General features: G+C 45.6%; 1 protein-coding gene across 4 annotated transcripts in view; it reads right to left on the reverse strand.

Moving 5' to 3' along the window:
* TMEM241 (transmembrane protein 241) overlaps positions 1–18,437 on the reverse strand; it is a 147,789-nt gene that overhangs the window by 56,001 nt on the left and 73,351 nt on the right. For 3 of the 4 annotated variants that reach the window (XM_024236170.3, XM_024236169.3, XM_054537710.2), the window contains 5 exons: positions 18,222–18,267; positions 16,720–16,755; positions 13,630–13,664; positions 4,669–4,738; positions 277–370 (listed from right to left, as the gene is read on the reverse strand). In XM_024236170.3, coding sequence (XP_024091938.1) covers positions 277–370; positions 4,669–4,738; positions 13,630–13,664; positions 16,720–16,755; positions 18,222–18,267 — 281 coding nt within the window. The remainder of the gene's footprint in view (positions 1–276; positions 371–4,668; positions 4,739–13,629; positions 13,665–16,719; positions 16,756–18,221; positions 18,268–18,437) is intronic. The other variant, XM_024236171.3, reaches the window with a different exon arrangement.

The raw sequence follows: 18,437 nt of genomic DNA on the forward strand, positions 1-18,437 counted from the left end.
AGTCACTTGAGCTCTGGACACCTGCACAGTCTCCAGGAAGGAAATAAGGAGCCTATCCATGATTGTCTTCCAGGACTGTGAGAAAGATGAAATATGCCATGTTGATAAAATGAGCAGGCCTCAGAAATCATTACGTGAATGAAGGAAGGATCAGGCTCAGGGACAGTGCCTAGAAGTGGTCTCATGAAGCTCAAACAACTTCACATTACCCAGGTTCTGAGATCTTTGGATACACAGGCTCTTGAGAGAGAATTTCCCACCCCTCTTGTCTCTTACCTTAGCAAAGAAAATCCAGGCTGCACACTGCCCTGGGGCCAGAAGGTTTTTTAGCTTCACTGTACTGAACATGAGAAAGAATCCCAAAAATCCACTGGAAGGAGAAAAGATTCTTTTGTTAGTGAGGCTTGTCTTCCCTTAGCCAATGGCTGACTAGATTCTGCTACGTTTTACCAATCAATTTCAAATTATTATGCAACCTCTACCTCATCTGTGTTTTCTAGATCTGTGATCTCTGGATGAAAATAAAAAAAATTTTAAAGTCATTAAGCTCTGCTTTTCTAAGGAGCTATGGTGACAGAACTTTGATTAGAGGAATGGTGCAAAGAAATTTCAGAGGCCTCTGGCTAAATCATGAAAGAAAAAAAAGGTGGAGGGCAACACCTCCTGTTCCTTCCCATAGAACTTCTGGAGTTTTGGTGCTTGGCAAGGCAGAGCTTAAATTTTTTTCAAGCAAGACAAACTGGCAGGAAAAGACTTCCAAATGGAAAATCACCATATGAGAAGAGAGAATCTGGACTGACCTCCAGGCTCATAAGAATCTGAAGGGGAAGGCTGGCTTCAGTGACACATATGGCTGAGGCCAGAAGTCCCCCAAACCAGGCTGTCCTGCCATAGGAGGTATGCTTTGGAAATGATGCCTACACATGTGTGTGAATGGAACGATCCCCACTCGAGAACCTGAGGAAGGGGCAGCAACTTGCGGCTATTCACCAGTCTGGACCAACAAGGGCAAGGGCACAGCAGTGGATGGAGATGTAGTTGCCTGTGCTGGAACTATTTTCAAAAGTGCCCTGTGTGGCCAAGGCCAAAGCAAAGGGAGCTCCAAATGCTTCCTGGCATTTGAAGGCAGGACAACTGGGGAAGAGGTGAGACAGACTGTGTGTGTGTATGTGTGTGTGTATGTGTGTGTGTGTGTGAGAGAGAGAGAGAGAGAGAAAGGCTGACTTCATGCAAATATGTGCAAGTGGTGGTTTGAGTGTGACTGTTATTTGAACTTGAAAATTGCAAAGTAAGAGATATGACTGCAGTTGTAACTCCAAGCTAGAGAGGCAAGCCCTGTGAGTTGTACTTCATTTGCATCTCCAGACCCTTGACTGCCACACTTCCATCTGACCTTATACAGGCACTGGTGCGCAGCTCCAATGCTGATCATAAACTCTGAGCAGGAAAAGCCCAATCTTGGGCTGCTCTTTGTATTTTCAACAGAGCCTAATATGGTGCCTCAGTTATGGTACACATTAACTAAATGCTTGTCAGGTTGAATTGGAAGCAGATTGAATTGAATTGAACACACCTAAGGCCAAATGTCACAGAAATGTGTACCTTCACTTCATTAGATTAGACTAGTTCACAGCCACATTCTTGGGGCAGGACTAAAGACAGGCATTAGGTTTCCCTGTGTGTATTTCGGCCTGTTTGGCCCTGATGACCTGCAAAGTTTGTTACGATTTGCATCAGCAGTCATGGGAGGCTGAACAGCTACGGATTAAGATGTCTAGTTACTCACACCCAAAACGCAAAGAGGCCCCGTGGGTAAGCAGCAGGCCTACCCAATCACACCCAGTGCCTGGATTTCTATTCCTCGCTGTGCTTACTGACCCTCGTAACCCTAGCCAAAACCCCCTTCCCACCTTTTTGTCTCAGGTTCGGTTTCCTTAAAGTAGAAATAATCATAGCAGTCCTCATCCTATCTTAATGGAAACCAGAGGCTTTTAGAACAGTAAGATTACCTATCCCCAAAGTCTCACTTTATTAACAATGAAACTGGGGTACAGGTACAATTAGAATCCAGGTCTCCGTGGCTCTTCAGATCTCTGGACCAGCAAGGGCGCTGGCACAGCAGTGGACAGATGTAGTTGCCTGTGCTGGAACTATTTTCAAAAGTGCCACTGTGTGGCCAGGGCCATAGCAAAGGGAGCTCCAAACTCTTCCTGGCATTTGGAGGCAGGACAACTGAGGAAGGTGTGAAGCTTCATGGAAATGTGTTCTTGACCAGCTAGACAAACAGTGAGATGTGGCTGGGCGCAGTGGCTCACACCTGTAATCTCAGCATTTTGGGACACCGAGGTGGGCGGATCGCGAGGTCAGGAGATCAAGACCATCCTGGCTAACACAGTGAAACCCCATCTCTACTAAAAATACAACAACAACAAAAAAATTAGCCTGGTGTGGTGGCAGGCACCTGTAGTCCCAGCTACTCGGGAGGCTGAGGCAGGAGAATGGGTGAACCCGGGAGGCAGAGCTTGCAGTGAGCCGAGATCACACCACTGCACTCCAACCTGGGCGACAGAGCGAGATTCCGTCTCAAAAAAAAAAAAAAAAAAAAGATGTGCCAGGCACTGGTGGTCATGAGGGCAGGGCTGAAAAGGGAGGCAGCAGTGCTCCAGGCTCCTCTTGGTGGCTCCCACCTCTGCATCCAAGGAAGTAACAACTTCACAGGTGCCTGCCCAACCTCCCAGACTTCCTTTCCCTCGAGTCTTTCCCTCTCCTTTACGCCTGTAGCCACAGGGGTGGCATGAGTCCATGTTGACCTGTCCTCTCAGTGCAGACTCTGGGCCAGGATAAGCTCATGCAGGTTTGTGACTGACAGGCTTCTGGAAGCATCTGGGGCTCTTTTCCATCATCTAACTTCTATGTCTGTGACTCACTTTTACATTACTCATAGATCTCTTATCTTTCTCCCTGCACTTTCAGCCCATCTACCCCTTGCTAGGGAGGCAGATCTGAGAAGCAGAGGGAGGCTCCCAGAAATGAAGGAATCTGGGAACAGATTCCCAGATTAATGGGGTCTTTGGGCTATGGCTACCGTGCCCCTCCTGAGCTCCCCCAGAACCTCCTGAAGATGACAATGCTCAGTCTGAGATATGGTGGAGCCTCTGAAATGACACAGGGAAAACCAATGCATTCCTCAAAGAGGCTGAGCTCTGTACAGAAGCATGGGTAAAATGTAACAGAGTCACATCAATTCAAACAGAGATTTCCAGATCTTTAGAATAAAACAAAACCCTGATTTATCATGTTGCATTATGAGAAAGTTGCAGATTAAAAGGGGCAAAAATAGAGCCCAATTGTCACCCCACAAAGCCAACATCAATGGGCTGTGAACTGTGCTGCTCTGTTCCAAATAACCAAACAATGGTTGACCTCCCCTCTACACCCTGCTTGCCCATGCTGCTAAATAACCAGACTCAAAGGGAAACAAGTCCGCAGCCGCCCGCCCAGCACGAACACTCACACCATGTGATCCCAGCTAACGGGCAAGGCCTAACCAATTGACAGGAACTAGGAAAGTGAATTGTGTCAGTGTTTTCCTGAAACTTTTCTGAGGGTGATAAATAAATCATTCCAAGGCTCAAATGCAGAAACAAACTCTGTAATATTAATTCTTTTTTTTTTTTTTTTTTGGCCCAAACACACCAGAGGAGCAGGACACATCCACTAGCCACATAGCAGCTTTTTAACATTGTAAAGAATCACTGCTTCACAAGGCACTGTTTGATATGCGTGGGAACAGTTGGCCTGATTTTTACATAGCAATTCTTCATGATCTATTGATATTGTATTTACAGTCAACCTGAGTAGATCATCATAATGACCACCATTTATCGGGCCAGGCACAAAGCTTAAGACCCAAAGATCATACAATTAGCAACAGCAATTCTGGGGTTCAACCCAGGTCAGTCTTTCTACCATATCAGGATACCACACATGCTTTGGACCTATCTACATAAGTCTTTCCACTTCTCAGCACGATGAGGTCAAGCAGAGTGATGATCGTGGCAGGACATGGGGAGAGGGTGAGGATACACTTCTGTGTGTTCAGATGTAGCCCTCCAACTGGCCTATATCCCTGAGTCCTTCCCAAGACCAAGCACTAATGATCACCTTGTTGTCTGGATATCTCCTAGCCATCAGTTTCCAAAATCTATTTCCCAGAGTCCTCAGGTTTGGTGGAGGTTATTTTGGAGGTTGCCTTAAGGAGCAAGAAGGAGGCCAAGGGGAAAGCTGAGCGGGTGGGATTCTGAACCCAAATCTTCCCTTGAACTGGATCCATTTCATCAGTTTTATATATTGGAGGTCTATGTGAGATTCGCTTGTGGAAGGGGAAAAAAGTGGGAGAATCCTAGCTCTAGAGCAAGTGCGAAAACCACTGCCCTGGCAGAGGCACTTCCATGGGCCAGGGGTCCTGGCAGGGCCCAAGCTGGCCCTGAGCATCTAAGGGTGCTAAGTGACAGCCTGCTGGTGACATAATGACTGCTTCCTCACCTGCATCCACCACCACTCTCTCCTGCCACTCACTCAGGTCACTAGCAGTGACCCTGATCTTCACAGAGAGGAAGACACAGCGGGCAGCACAGAAAGCATACAAATGAGTGAGCTTACGATTACCTGGCACAGCAGCTGCCATGGAATCTGTAGAAGTACAGGAACGGAAAGTCCAGGACGCTGAAGAGATCACCTGAGGGGAACAGCAATGGTGAAACAGTGACCCATGAGGCCTCACATGACCCTCTTGCCCCGTTGCCCCAGGAAATACAAGGAGGGCGTCTTTAGCAGTCCTGTGCTTTCAGTCCCCTGGCATTGAATTCACTCCAGCATTCCCAGGGATTCTGTTACTGACATTGTTGTATCATGATAATAACAGTATGATAATAATAATGCCCATTTAGTGAGAGCATGCCTTGTGCAGGGCCCAGTGCTAAAATCTTTATGTATTTATCTCTTTCAATCTTAGTAACAACTCTGTGAGGTTCTATTATGCCCATTTAAACTAAGGCTCAGAGAAGTTAAGAAACATGGCTAAGATTGCACAACTCTTAAACTATGGAGCCAGAATGTGAACTGCAGTCAATCCAAACCTTAGGCTGTCTCCTCTCTACCAGGCAGCCAACCCTGCACAAGGGAGCGTGCAGGATAAAAGAGTCTTTTTCAAGACTCTTTTCTTCTTTTCTGCCTTATATCTAAAAAAAGGTCATGAATGCACTGCCCTGACATTTTTTTTTTCATTTTTATGTTTAATGACTGCAAGAACAGCACGGGGGCCAGACCAACTGTGCAAATTCATTTTAGTTTGAGGTCCAAAGGGTACATTTATTTCTTGTGAAGTAAGTTCATTCTTTTAGTTCCATTTGGTACAAGAGGAAATAATCACACATATTGGCTGCTTCCCTCTCTGGAATTTGAACTTGGTCACAAACAAGAAGTCAGGAGATTAAAAAAGCAGAAAGCCTTCCAAAAATGTCCGGAGAAAAGGAATTAAGCATTTCCATAGCAGATAGCTTGAGTCTTCCAAATCTGGAATTTCTGAACCCCTTGGAGAACCTGGTCTTCCAGACCCCTGGGCCTTGGCCTGTCTCTCAGTTCTGGGGGACTGGGGGGAGAGCTGATTTTCCTAAGTATTGCTAGTATATTAGGTGTGCAGTGGAACACACAGGCAGCATTTCCTTCACCACTATGCTATTAATCAAGGGTTTCAGATCAAAAGACATGATGGGCTCCTATGCTTTCTTGGAGACTCAAACGATCTCAAATGATTCAACTATCTATTGGGAAGGAAAGTTCTGAGTTCAATTTCTTTGGAGGGTTTTTTAAAATTATGACTGTTATTTTCTTTGTTTTGTTTCTGCGAGTGAGTATGTGTTTTACTACAAGGAGGGGATTTCTTGGGATCTGGTTTTCATGAAGCCCTACAAGATTTCCTGTTCTCTTTCAGCCACGATTCCTCTGAATAGCTCTACTGTCAAACTGTGTTGGTAGAGGGAATTTGTAAATGACATTAGCTGTTATTTAGTGTGCGAAGAGCATGGATATATTCTGAAGTCCCTTTCTCCATAGAAGTGATAGGCAAGGGTGCCCTGGGGAACCCAGACCTAGAGAGTGGCCAGAGCTCTCCATTCAGGGAGGTGGAGGGAGAGTCTGTCCATGTCCATGGAGAATTCGTTCCGTCTCTTTGGCAGCTGTGTGCTCTTGGCCCTTTCCCAACTTCCTTCTCATTGTGAGAGGAACTGCAGCGCAGCCAGTGTGATAATGAGGAACGGCGGAGAGGGAGATGAATGAAACCTAGGACCTTGAGTCCTCTCAGGCTGCGCCCCTCTCAGCACCCAGTCTTTCATCAGAAATGCTCCAGCAGGGTGAACGGGACTCATGGTGCGTGGCAGCTTTTACAGCCCAGCCCAGGCTTTGGAGGGGGTCTAAAGAGCAGAAGTGTGGTCAGAGGAAGACTGGGAGGGAGGAAAAGAAAGAAAGAAAGAAAAAAAAACATAGTCCTCAGGAAATAATACTCCCCACCCAAATCCTGATAACTGACCCCATAATGAGAGAGAGAAAATAAGAATAGTTAGCCCTTACCTTTGAGCCATTTCTAAAACTATCACATGTTGGTTTCTCACACACCACTTAGCTGACTTCACACCTGTCCCTCCTCCTAGAATTAGCGAGTCCTTGAGAGTGGGGATGCTATTTTCCTCACCCCTGCACCTACTGTGTGTCAGCACCATATCCAATATACCCAGCACACAGCAAGCACTACCAAACCAAGAGTATTGGAGAGACCTGATCATCTCTTGCCTTCCCTAGAGCTAATATTCTAGTTTCCAGCTGGCTCTGTGGTCCTCAATTTCAAGCTCACCTCAAATATTCCCCTTTGATGCCTTCCACCTGCCTTCTCTTTTGCTCAAGTAGTACTCCTAAGCATAGAGGGTGCACGGCAACCCCGGAACAGCAAATATTAGTGACTGTGCTATAAATACCCCCGGAAGAGGTTGCAGCGTGTGGCTGGCTGGCCCCAGCCACATGCAAACTCGATCCAGGAGTTTGCTGCAAAACAACACTCCTGCACCATCTAGTGCTGAACTACACGGCTTAAGCACAAATCAAGTGGCTAAAGAGTTGTAAACAAGGCTGGGCGCGGTGGCTGACATCTGTAATCTCAGCACTTTGGGAGGCTGAGGCCGGTGAATCACGAGGTCAGGAGTTCAAGACCAGCCTGGCTAAGATGGTGAAACCGCATCTCTACTAAAAGTACAAAAATTAGCTAGGCGTGGTGGCGGGCACCTGTAATCCCAGCTACTCAGGAAGCTGAGGCAGAGAATTGCTTGAATCCGGGAGGCAGAGGTTGCAGTGAGCCGAGATTGCCTCACTGCACTCCAGCCTGGGCGACAGAGTGAGACTCCATCTCAAAAAAAAAAAAGAGTTGTAAACACGTTTTGCTACAGCAACATGCGACTTATGCAGTGGAGTCCGAGTTAGGCCCTCACTGTTGTGTTCTGCAGTTAAAATTCCACTGACTCTGAGTGAGCGAGTGAATCCCATCTTTCTAAAGATTACGAAGCATGAAATTGCCACGGTGAAAAGTGTGACACAATATTGCCACATTCAAGACTAACTGATATTTGAACGTGAAGAAAATTTCCTCTCATGTTCTCGCCCTCAAAACTGGCAGGAAAACAGGAGGTCAGTTCCAAGCAGTAATTAGTGCTGCTTGCTCTGTCTCACATATGAGCCACAGACACACCAGGTAACAAGGTTGTTTCTGGGTCAGATTCCTGAGTCTCCCTGCTCCTCTTGTTCTGTGAAATTCTCTAGAGCTCTCTTGAACACCACAGCCAAGGGGCCCCATACAAATAGGAAATACAAACTCTTTAACAGGGGAAATTTCCTCTTCTCTACTATACTTAAAAGAGTGCAAGGGGGAAAGGTGATCCTCTTCTCAAGGAAGGTTCTGAGATTCTCAGAGCAAACTCTGTGGTGGGGCCCATGCTGAGGGCATGAAGAACTGTCTGCCTGAGTCCCACCACCACTGCCAGCGCACTCCAAAGGTGCACTTGCAAGAGAGCTCCTCCTTCCAATCACTCAGGAGTGAGTGAGGAGGGAAGCTCAGTCAACAGCACTATCCAGAAGCCCTCACACACCCTCTAGAAGAGTTAAAATAGGACTGACAATGTTAAATGCTGGTGAGGATGTGGAGCAACTGGAACTCACACATACTGCTGGGTGGGAGTGGAAAATAGTACAAACACTTTGGAAAACATCCTTTCTTAGAAAGTGAAACATTCATCTTCTCTAAGACCCAGTAATCCTATTCTGAAATGTTCATCCAAGAGACGTGAAAACATAAGTCCACAAAAAGGCTGGTATGAGAATGTTCAGAGCAGCCACAAGCTGGGAACAGCCCAGGTGAGCATCAACAGGTAAACAGATAAACAAACGTGGTATATGCATACAATGGAACCCTACCAGCAACAAAAAGGAACAAACTCATGATATACACAACGACATGAATGAATCTCTAAACATTGTGCTGCATAAGCCAGACACAAAAAGTACTGATGATTCCATTTATAAGGGCTTGAGAATAGACAGAACTTATCTATGGTAACAGACATCAGATCCATAGAGGTCTTCATGGTGTGGAGAGGGAGTGAGTAGGAAGGGGCAGGAGGAAGCTTTCTGCAGTGATAGAAATGTTTTATATCTTGATGGGGTATAAGTTACACAGGTGTGTAGATTTGCCAAAATTGATTGAGCTGTACATTTAACATGTATATTTCATATATGTAAATTATATAACAATTTTAAAATGTTTTTAAAGTACTACCAAATAGCTAAGACACAAGCATTAAAAGAAGGGGCCGGGTGCAGCGGCTCATGCCTGTAATCCTAGCACTTTGGGAGGCCAAGGCGGGTGGATCACTTGAGGTCAGGAGTTCAAGACCAGCCTGACCAACATGGTGGGACCCCGTCTCTCCTAAAAATACAAAAATTAGCTGGGCGTGGTGGCGGGCACCTGTAATCCTAGCTACTTGGGAGGCTGAGGCAGGAGAATCACTTGAACCCAGAAGGCAGAGGTTGCAGTGAGCAGAGATTGTGCCACTGCACTACAGCCTGGGCAAGAGAGTTCGAGACTCTGTCTCAAAAAAAAAAAAAAAGAAAAAAAAAAGAAGGGGTAAGAAGAAACCAAAAAGAATTGAGCCCTGCTGTAAAATGTCAGAAAGTATGAACAGATTCTTCCAAGAAGACTGTCCCTATGGAGACTGACTGTGACTGTGTCTTAACTGGAGCAGTAGGGAACCAGGAAGACAGCTCACCCAACACACACTCAGGCCCCACTGCAGACGTTCTAGATAGCAAGTGTAATAAGCAAGTGAGAAAGAATAAAGTGCTGTTCTACCTTGAAGTGGGCTAGACTGGTCCAATCAGAAAGCTAATGAATGAACTGGCAGGAATTGGAGCCACCCTATGAGAGTAGTCCTGCTCCCTTACAGCAAGGGAGCCCACAGCCACTTCAGCAGTGCCACGGCCCAGCAAAACTCTTCTTATAAGCCCGACTTTCTGTACCTGGCCTCTGCAATGACACCACCTCAGCTAGCAGGAAACTTCAACAAATCGAAGTTGCAGAGAAGAGTCCTTCAAGAGCAGTGTCCCAGGACTCTCTCTGATGAATCCAACAGGCTCCACAATGCCCTGGGTTGCCCACCGCAGACCCATCCCCCATCCTGCGGGAGACGGAAGGGAAGGTGAACATTTGTGTCCATTCTTTTTCAAAAATTATGAAAATATAACTTGAAGGAAAATTAATCCATACAAGTATCCCTTCCGGCATAATTAAGCTCCAAACAGGTTTTCAAATGAGAAAGATGTCCCTTTATTCCCCCAATACATTTTCTTATTGAGATATAATTTGCATACTATAAAATTCACCCTTATAAAGTGCACACTTCAGTGGTTTTTAGTATATTCATAGAGTTGTGCAACCATCACCACTATCTGATTCCAGAACATTTTCATTACCTCAAAAAGAAACTGCAGCCTATTTCAAATTACTCCTCTGCCCAGGACATTCTACAATCATATACTTCTGACCACTTTGTATTCCCAGGGAGTAACTAAGTGTCCAAGGTGTTTTTGTATTGGCCTAAAAGGTTAGCAATAACTCAAGGTAAAATGTCAGACTGTTGGCCAAAATGTCTAAGCCATCACCAGCAGTCACCATGTTCAGAAACTGGTGGCTAAACACATCCCCCAAACCAAAAGCAGCTCCAGACCAAAATTTAGGAACATTGTACAAAAGCATTCACTGTTGTGGGATACTTTATAGTAAAGTGTAGGGGGCTGGGCGTGGTGGCTTATGCCTGTAATCCCAGCACTTTGGGAGGCTGAGGCAGGCAGATCACCTGAGGTCAGGCATTCGAGACCAGCCTGGCCAGTATCGTGAAACCCTGTCTCTATTAAAAATACAAAAATTAGCCAGGTGTGGTGGCACGTGCCTGTAGTCTCAGCTACTTGGGAGGCTGAGGCAGGAGAATCACTTGAACCCGGGAGGCGGAGGTTGCAGTGAGCCAAGATTGCACCACTGCATTCCAGCCTGGGCAACAGAGCGAGACTGTCTCAAAAAAAAAAAAGCAATAAAGTGTAGGATCACCGAAAGAGCAGCAGCATTTAAAAAGAACAACTTAGAAAGAGGGTCAGGAGACCTAACCCCAGTCTCCCTCTGCTACTCGCCTGCTCTGCATCATCTTGGTCACATCACTTAACTCCTCAGGGTTTCAATCTCCTCATTTGTATTAGGATGGTGCACAAGTAATTAATACAATTTGGTGGCACCTGGGATAATCACTAAGATTCCTTCCAGCTCTGACCATCATAAGTTTAACAAATGAACAAGCACAACCTCTTAGCTGAAGGGCAGCATGATTTCTTTAGGTAAAAATTATTCACCCAGCCGGGCACAGTGGCTCACGCCTATAATCCCTGCACTTTGGGAGGATGAGGCGGGCAGAACACTTGAGGTCAGGAGTTCCAGACCAGACTGGCCAACGCGGTGAAACCCCATCTCAACTAAAAATACAAAAATTAGCTGGGCATGGTGGCAGGTGCCTATAATCCCAGCTACTCAGGAGGCTGAGGCAGGAGAATTGCTTGAACCCGGGAGGCAGAGGTTGCAGTGAGCCGAGATACACCACTGCACTCCAGCCTGGCCAGCCTGGGCAAGAGAGCAAGACTCTGTCTCAAAAAAAAAAAAAAAGAATTATTCACCCAAGTCCACTAGAAATAATTCAGGATGTAAACCAAGGAGAATCTGTGAACATAACTTTCCAAAGGCCTTTGACAAAAGCACATTTCTTTCTTTTTTTTTTTTTTTTTTTTTGAGATGGAATCTCACTCTTGCCCAGGCTGGAGTGCAGTGAGGCGATCTCAGCTCACTGCAAGCTCCGCCTCCTGGGCTCACACCATTCTCCTGCCTCAGCCTCCCAAGTAGCTGGGACTACAGGCGCCCACCACCACGCCCGGCTAATTTTTTGTATTTTTAGTAGAGACGGGGTTTCACCGTGTTAGCCAGGATGGTCTCGATCTCCTGACCTTGTGATCCGCCCGCCTCAGCCTCCCAAAGTGCAGGGATTACAGGCGTGAGTCACCGCGCCCGGCCGACAAAAGCACATTTCAAAGGGGCAGGACACTTAGTAGGCTCTTAAATGTCTGCTGGGTGGCAGCTACTTGGCTGCATAAAGGAATGATAGGAGATGCGACTGAAAGGCAGACAACCAGCAGTATGGGTAAGCAGAAGCCGTTTAGGGTTACCAGTATGGCTTCACAGGACTTATTATTCCACAAAGGATAGACTTTTAGCACATGACAGCAGAGAGGGGACTCAACAGCAAACCTTGGAGTTTTGAGAAGTCATCGTTCATAGGAGCAGGCAGACAACAGGAACTGTGCTTTCATATGGCAAGCGGAGTGTAATAAGAAAATGCGTTCAAGTTATCCTTACGAGACATGGATTCAGATATGTCATATACAATCTAGAAGCATTATTCCTGAGTCACTAGCAACAACTCCCTGAGGATCCTCGTTCAGATAGCAGGTAAAACACCAACAGAAAGAAGCAGCTGAAAACGCCAACAGAAACCTGTTATTGCTTTAAGCACAGGATGAGAGCTAGAAGGGACCTTAGAAAGCAGCCAGTTCACATTTCTCATTTTCTAGATGCGAAAACTGAGACCTAGAGGGCTTGGGTAATGCTTTATGCATAGCAAGTGGTGAATAAACATTTGTTTTGTGGTTTGTTTGTTTTTTAAAAACTATCTTAAGGCCACTCAGTGGGGGAGCCAAGGAAAGTTCCAATCCTTCTGAGTCTATTCTTTGCACCACACTCCACGAAGCCACAAGGAGCACAACCAATATAACTTGTATTTTCAGCCATGCCACACACAGACATTATTGTTTTATCTTTTGGCATCAATTTCAAAGCCTTTCAAAGCAAAAAACTGTGATGGAATAGGGTCTTGTGGGCAATTCCTTAATCTGAAAAGCAACAACAGAGTAATTGAGGCAGCAAGATACATTTTAAAAATTGACTCCTGGCCGGGCGTGGTGGCACACGCCTGTAATCCCAGCACTTTGGGAGGCCAAGGTGGGTGGATCATGAGGTCAGGAGATCGAGACCATCCTGGCTAACATGGTGAAAACCTGTCTCTACTAAAAGTACAAAAAATTAGCCAGGCATGGTCTCATGCGCCATAGTCCCAGCCACTCGGGAGGCTGAGGCAGGAGAATTGCTTGAACCTGGGAGGCGGAGGTTGCAGTGAGCTGAGATCATGCCACTGCACTCCAGCCTGGGCAACAGAGTGAGACTCTGTCTCAAAAAAAAAAAAAAGAATTGACTTCTTTCTTCTGCAATTATGAGAACTGGATGGTGACATATGATACAAACTTTAAAAATGATGCCAGATAGAAAGAGGGTAACAACAATATATTTGCAAAATTCAAACAAGAATTAGAGAACCAACTCCTTCACTTAATTATTTCTTATATTTACCCCCTAGTATTTTATTTGAGGTTACCCTTTGGGATGATTCTGATGATGGGATTTGGGGTACCATAGCAGGCCTTGGGAAATATTATGGGATAGCAAGAGGCCCCTCATATTCTGCCATAAGAGCAATAACTTCTGCTCCTGAAGTTATCACCAAAAAGGGATTCAGGGTGTTTTTTGAACTTTTGAACTTTTTCACCAAATTTTTTAACACTAGAAATGAAGAGCAATTCAGGACGCTTGGAAAAGGAATTTCAGAAGCAGGCAAAATAAGCCTTAGTTTACTTGGCAGGAAATAGACCTGTCTGTATATCTGCGATCATACTGGATGAAAACACAGACAACAAGAAGGGGTAAGAATAAATTCCTGGGTGATAAATTGGTTTATTAAGAGCAGTTTCAAATAGGTGGGACCTTCCTGCCCTCGCAGTCATCCTGGGGGGCAATGACATGCTCTTATGAAATGTCTCTGAGAGACAGGCTCACTGGGTCCAATAAGCAATGTCAAACAGACAAAACAACACTCCGGGGCCATTTACCTGTGGGATGAGACGCAAATGCCAGGAGCACCACACTGGAAAAGAGACAGCAAAGTAGTCAAGAAGTCTCCCCGGCACCAAAAACACCAGCTGTTCCCACACATTTTACTTGGAAATAGTTAAATATGCCTAAAAGCAAATTATCTGCACTGACTCACTCTGCCTAAATCCAGCTCCTCAGAGAGAGTAAGAATGACTTGAAATGTCTCATGTTTTGGCAAGAAGATTGCCTCCTGGGACAGGCTTGGGACAGAGTATGAATCCATGTCTCAACCTGAGGGTCTACTGTGTCTCTTTTCTCGATCCAGGCTGACCCTAGTTATGATCATACTCACCTAATCTACCAAGAGTATTTATAAGCTAAACAAAGCAAACTCCCAATTAAAACAGCTTGCAATGTAAAAGCTAGCTGTTGTGTGTGAGCTACGTATATTTTTGCCACAAAATCAACTGTGTAGAAGATAGTTACATTTCCAAGAGGCTAGCCCACAATTGATCCAGCCCATCCACCATGTGGCTGAAAACTACCTTTACTGATTTTCAATAGATGCCACAGAGGGGAAAGGATGAAAAGAGAATGAAGAGGAGTGTTCCTTTGATGTGAGCCCTGTTCATCCTTGGCAACCTCCCATTGTCCTCTCTGAAAACCCCTCCCGTCCCACAGTGCCCCTCTACAGTGCCTTCATGCTGCCGAACCCCACTTGGGGGGCCCAATCCCCCACCCTCTGCAACCTCTTCTATCAAAATTCATGCCATCTGGGCAGCCAATCAAATTAGAGAATTAGGAATAAAACATGTTATCTAAGTATGGCAGGGAATTTTTTAAAGTGCTGGATGGCCTACTCTGGTTCTAAACCCTGGCTGCATATCAGAACAGCCCAGTGTCCTGGCTTAAATCGGAATCTCTGAGGTGCAGGCAATCAGTTATTTTATTTTGTTATGGCCCCTCAGTGGCTCTAAAGTACACCAGGATTGGGAACCACCACAAGGAATCCCTAGTTGGTGGTGACATCCTAGGCAGTGTGGAGGAAGACGGCTGTGAGCAAAAAAACCACTGGGAGCCTGCCTGCTCCAGGAGCTGTCTCTCGGAGCCATTTCTGTGTTTTTCATGTTCTTCCTTTGCTCTTCCTCTAAAGCTAAGGTTCTCTGATGGCCCCAGGGCAGTCAGCAGTGTGGACAGAGGCTAGACAGGAGGTTTGGGAGAAAGCCAATGGGAAGAGCCACACATCCAGTGATTGAGAAGTTGTAGGTTTGTAAGACAGGGCTGCTGTAGCTATAAACAAGACTGGAGACTTCACAATGATTAGCCCTTTGCATAGGCTCTCTAAGTCTTTGCTTCCATCTCGCCTTTCTTTGGAAAACATATACCCTGTACATACTCCATTATTTTACCTCCCTGAATCCCTTTTTGGTTATAACTTCAGGAGGAGAAGTGATCACTCTTACGACAGGATATGAGGGGCCTCTTGCCATCCCAAAACATCTCCCAGAGCCTGTCATGTATCCCAGATCCCATCATCAGAATCGCCCCAAAGGGTAACCTCAAATAAAATATTAGGGGATAAATATAAGAAATAATTAAGTGAAGAGTTGGTCCTTTAATCCTTGTTTGAATTTTGCAAATACAGTATTAAGCCACTCCTAACTCCTACCAAAGCAGGCCATTCAGCACTTGAAAAAAAATTCCCTCCGATACTTAGATAGCAAGTTTTATTCCTAACCTCTAACTCAATCAGCCACCTGGATGGCATGAGTTTTGATAGAAGAGGTTGCAGAGGGTGGGGGATTGGGCCCCCCACAGTGGGCTTTAGCAGCATGAAGGCACTGCAGAGGGGCGCTGGGGGATGGGAGGGGTTTCCAGAGAGGGCGATGGGAGGGTGCCAAGGATGAATGGGGCTCACATCAAAGGAGCAATCTCTCTTCATTCTCTTTTCATCTTTTCCCCTCTGTGGCATCCTACACTGCGACCTCCTTGCGGGCAAGAACCATATTTTATTCATCCTTGGATCCCTAGCAGTGCCAGACATCATGTGGCAAGTACTCAATACGTTTTCTGAACTGCAATTAATCACCTCTAGGTGTACTGTGGTGGGACTATGTTTGAAGAAAAATGTAACTTGAAGCCCTGTATACTTTTTTTTTTTTTGAGACAAGATCTCCCCCTGTTGCCCAGGCTGGAGTGCAGTGGCTCAGTCATAACTCACTGTAACCTTGAGCTCTGGGGCTCAAGCGATCCTCCTCAGCCTCCCAACGCAGATACCCCTTATAGTTATAAGATTATAAATTACATGTAAATTATAATGAAGAAATTATACTAATATAAAAAGGGTGTATCATGCTGTTCTAGTAAGCAGGCTCATTCTCTGCTTGGCTTGGGACAAGGATACAAACAGAAGTCCACATACCATATTTAAAAGTTATAAATCAAGCCTCAGACTTCATCCTACCTAACAAATACACCTTCAGAATAACCTGAAAGTCTAGTTTAAAATGTAGAATTCTTGGGCTCCCTGGTGCTGCATGTCAGAATGTAGCAGCCCAGGGCAGCCTCTGACTCCCGGTTGCCAATGCCCCCCTTTTCTTTCCACCCCAGGCTTCATCCTGCAGCCCAAGGGCCTCACACATGTGTGTGGACACCTGAGCCTGCAAGGTCTTCTCCACCTACACTCCTGCCCATTGACAGCCTCTCTTTGGACACCCCTTGGGCCTGGGAATGAGTTGGGAAGATGGACCCAAGGAGCCCTGGAATCGAGCTCAGGGACATGGGTGGGGGATTCAAGGACACAATCTAGAAGTGAGGGTGTGGCCTCTGGGATGAGAGAAACGTCCCTTAGCCTCACAGATACCACGTCCCGGAGAAGGGATGTGGCCCTCTGAAGTTTAGGGCCTGAGAGAGGCCCCTCTTGCCTGGTCTAAGGGCAAGACTACTATTTGGTCTCCTCAACTCTGTCATCTCACAAATTCTGTAACTTATCTTCCTGGCAGGCACATTGGCTCAGAACTCTTCAATCAAAATATTATTGGAAAATAAAAATCCATTAGCCCTAAAAGGATATGAATTGTTCTTTAAAAATGTAAATTATATTTTACCTGAATATATAGTTTAAGTATTGCTGGTCAATGTCACTAAGGAATGAGAGAGAAAAAAAAGATAAATGAAGTAGCAGAACTATTTTAAATACATAAAATAATCATTATCTTTTACTAATAAATTCTATTTTAGTTACTTTTATAAATTATTCATAAATAGAGGGAAATGTATTTAATATTCAAAACCAGTTACTAGTTCATTTTAAATCATACACATTTTTACCTGTGGGCAACTGTTTCTCACATGTACATTTGTCACTTTCAAAGAAGTGTCAACTATCTCAGGCCACTGGACTGACTTTTGGGGCTACCATATTTAACAAGTAAAAATACAGGGCAATCAAATACATTTGAATTTCTGATAAAGAGTAATGTTTTAGTGTAAGTACTATATGTTCCGAATATTACAAAATATTCGAGGCTTATCTGAAATTCAAATGCAACCAGGCATCCTGTATTTTATCTGGCAACTCTACTGGCTTCTTGCTACAAAAACACTTTATTAAAAGAACAAAAGGTGCTCCAGGGAGTGGAAGCCCCACATTCTCAGAGTAGATGACCTTCTCTCAGGAGTCATTCCCTTCAGACCTTTTCTCTTTAGGCCTTCAGCAGGCCCCAAAACCCAGAGGCCAGCTGGCCAGTCTAGGGGCACTGGCCTCACAGCTCCAGGCCTGAAGTCTTGTCTTTTCTCATTTACATTCACCAAAGCTGCTCCATTGACTGCCTGCAACAAAGGCCTCATTTTGCCCAAGAATGAGCTAGTAAGTGGAGAGACTTCTGGGTCTAAAGTAAGTCAAATTAGGACGGGGCTGGGGAAACAAGAAAAAGTACTGTCCCTCTGTGCTTGATGCAGCCGATTGGCACCCAAAGCAGCTGGCCACATACATTTCATTCACATGTCATCTGAGAGGTGACATGTGAATCCCCTGAAGGAAGTGGATTGAGACTTCCATGCCTCTTCACACATGGCTAAAGGCAGACATGTTCCAGGTGTTGGTGGACACAGCCTGGAGTGGGCCAAACAGCAAGAAGAGGGCCGGCTTCAAAGACTAAGTCCCCTGCCCTCACCACAATCCAGGCCTGCAGAGTCTCTGGCTGAATGGAAGAATCTCATGATACCACAAGTCTCAGCCCTTTCCTTTAACCCAACCACAGATCACCAAACATTAAGAGTTTATCTTGGCCGGGCGTGGTGGCTCATGCCTGTAATCCCAGCACTTTGGGAGGCCGAGGCGGGCGGATCACCTGAGGTCGGGAGTTCGAGACCAGCCTGACCAACATGGAGAAACCCCTCTCTACTAAAAATACAAAATTAGCCAAGCGTGGTGGTGCGTGCCTGTAATCCCAGCTACTCGGGAGGCTGAGGCAGGCAAATCGCTTGAACCCGGGGGGTGGAGGGTGCGGTGAGCTGAGACCGCGCCATTGCGCTCCAGATCGTGCCATTGCACTCCAAGAAGAGCTAAACTCCATCTCAAGGAAAAAAAAAAAAAAAAGGAGTTTACCTTAATGCACTGGGTTTCTGGGACTTCTGTAGAATTTTATAAGCCCCTGAAAATGAAATAAAACATATCACTGGTCATGGTATTCTGCTCAAGGAGCTGCTGGCCTGTCCAGGGAAACACAAAATCCACATGGATAAAGGCTCCCAAAAGCATGACTGCTGGTCCTTTTCCCTACGAGGGTCACACCCAGCTGACAGGAGAAGACCATCAATATTT

Source organism: Pongo abelii, chromosome 17 (genome assembly GCF_028885655.2).
Source record: "Pongo abelii isolate AG06213 chromosome 17, NHGRI_mPonAbe1-v2.0_pri, whole genome shotgun sequence".
In the NCBI taxonomy this organism is placed as follows: Eukaryota; Metazoa; Chordata; class Mammalia; order Primates; family Hominidae; genus Pongo; species Pongo abelii.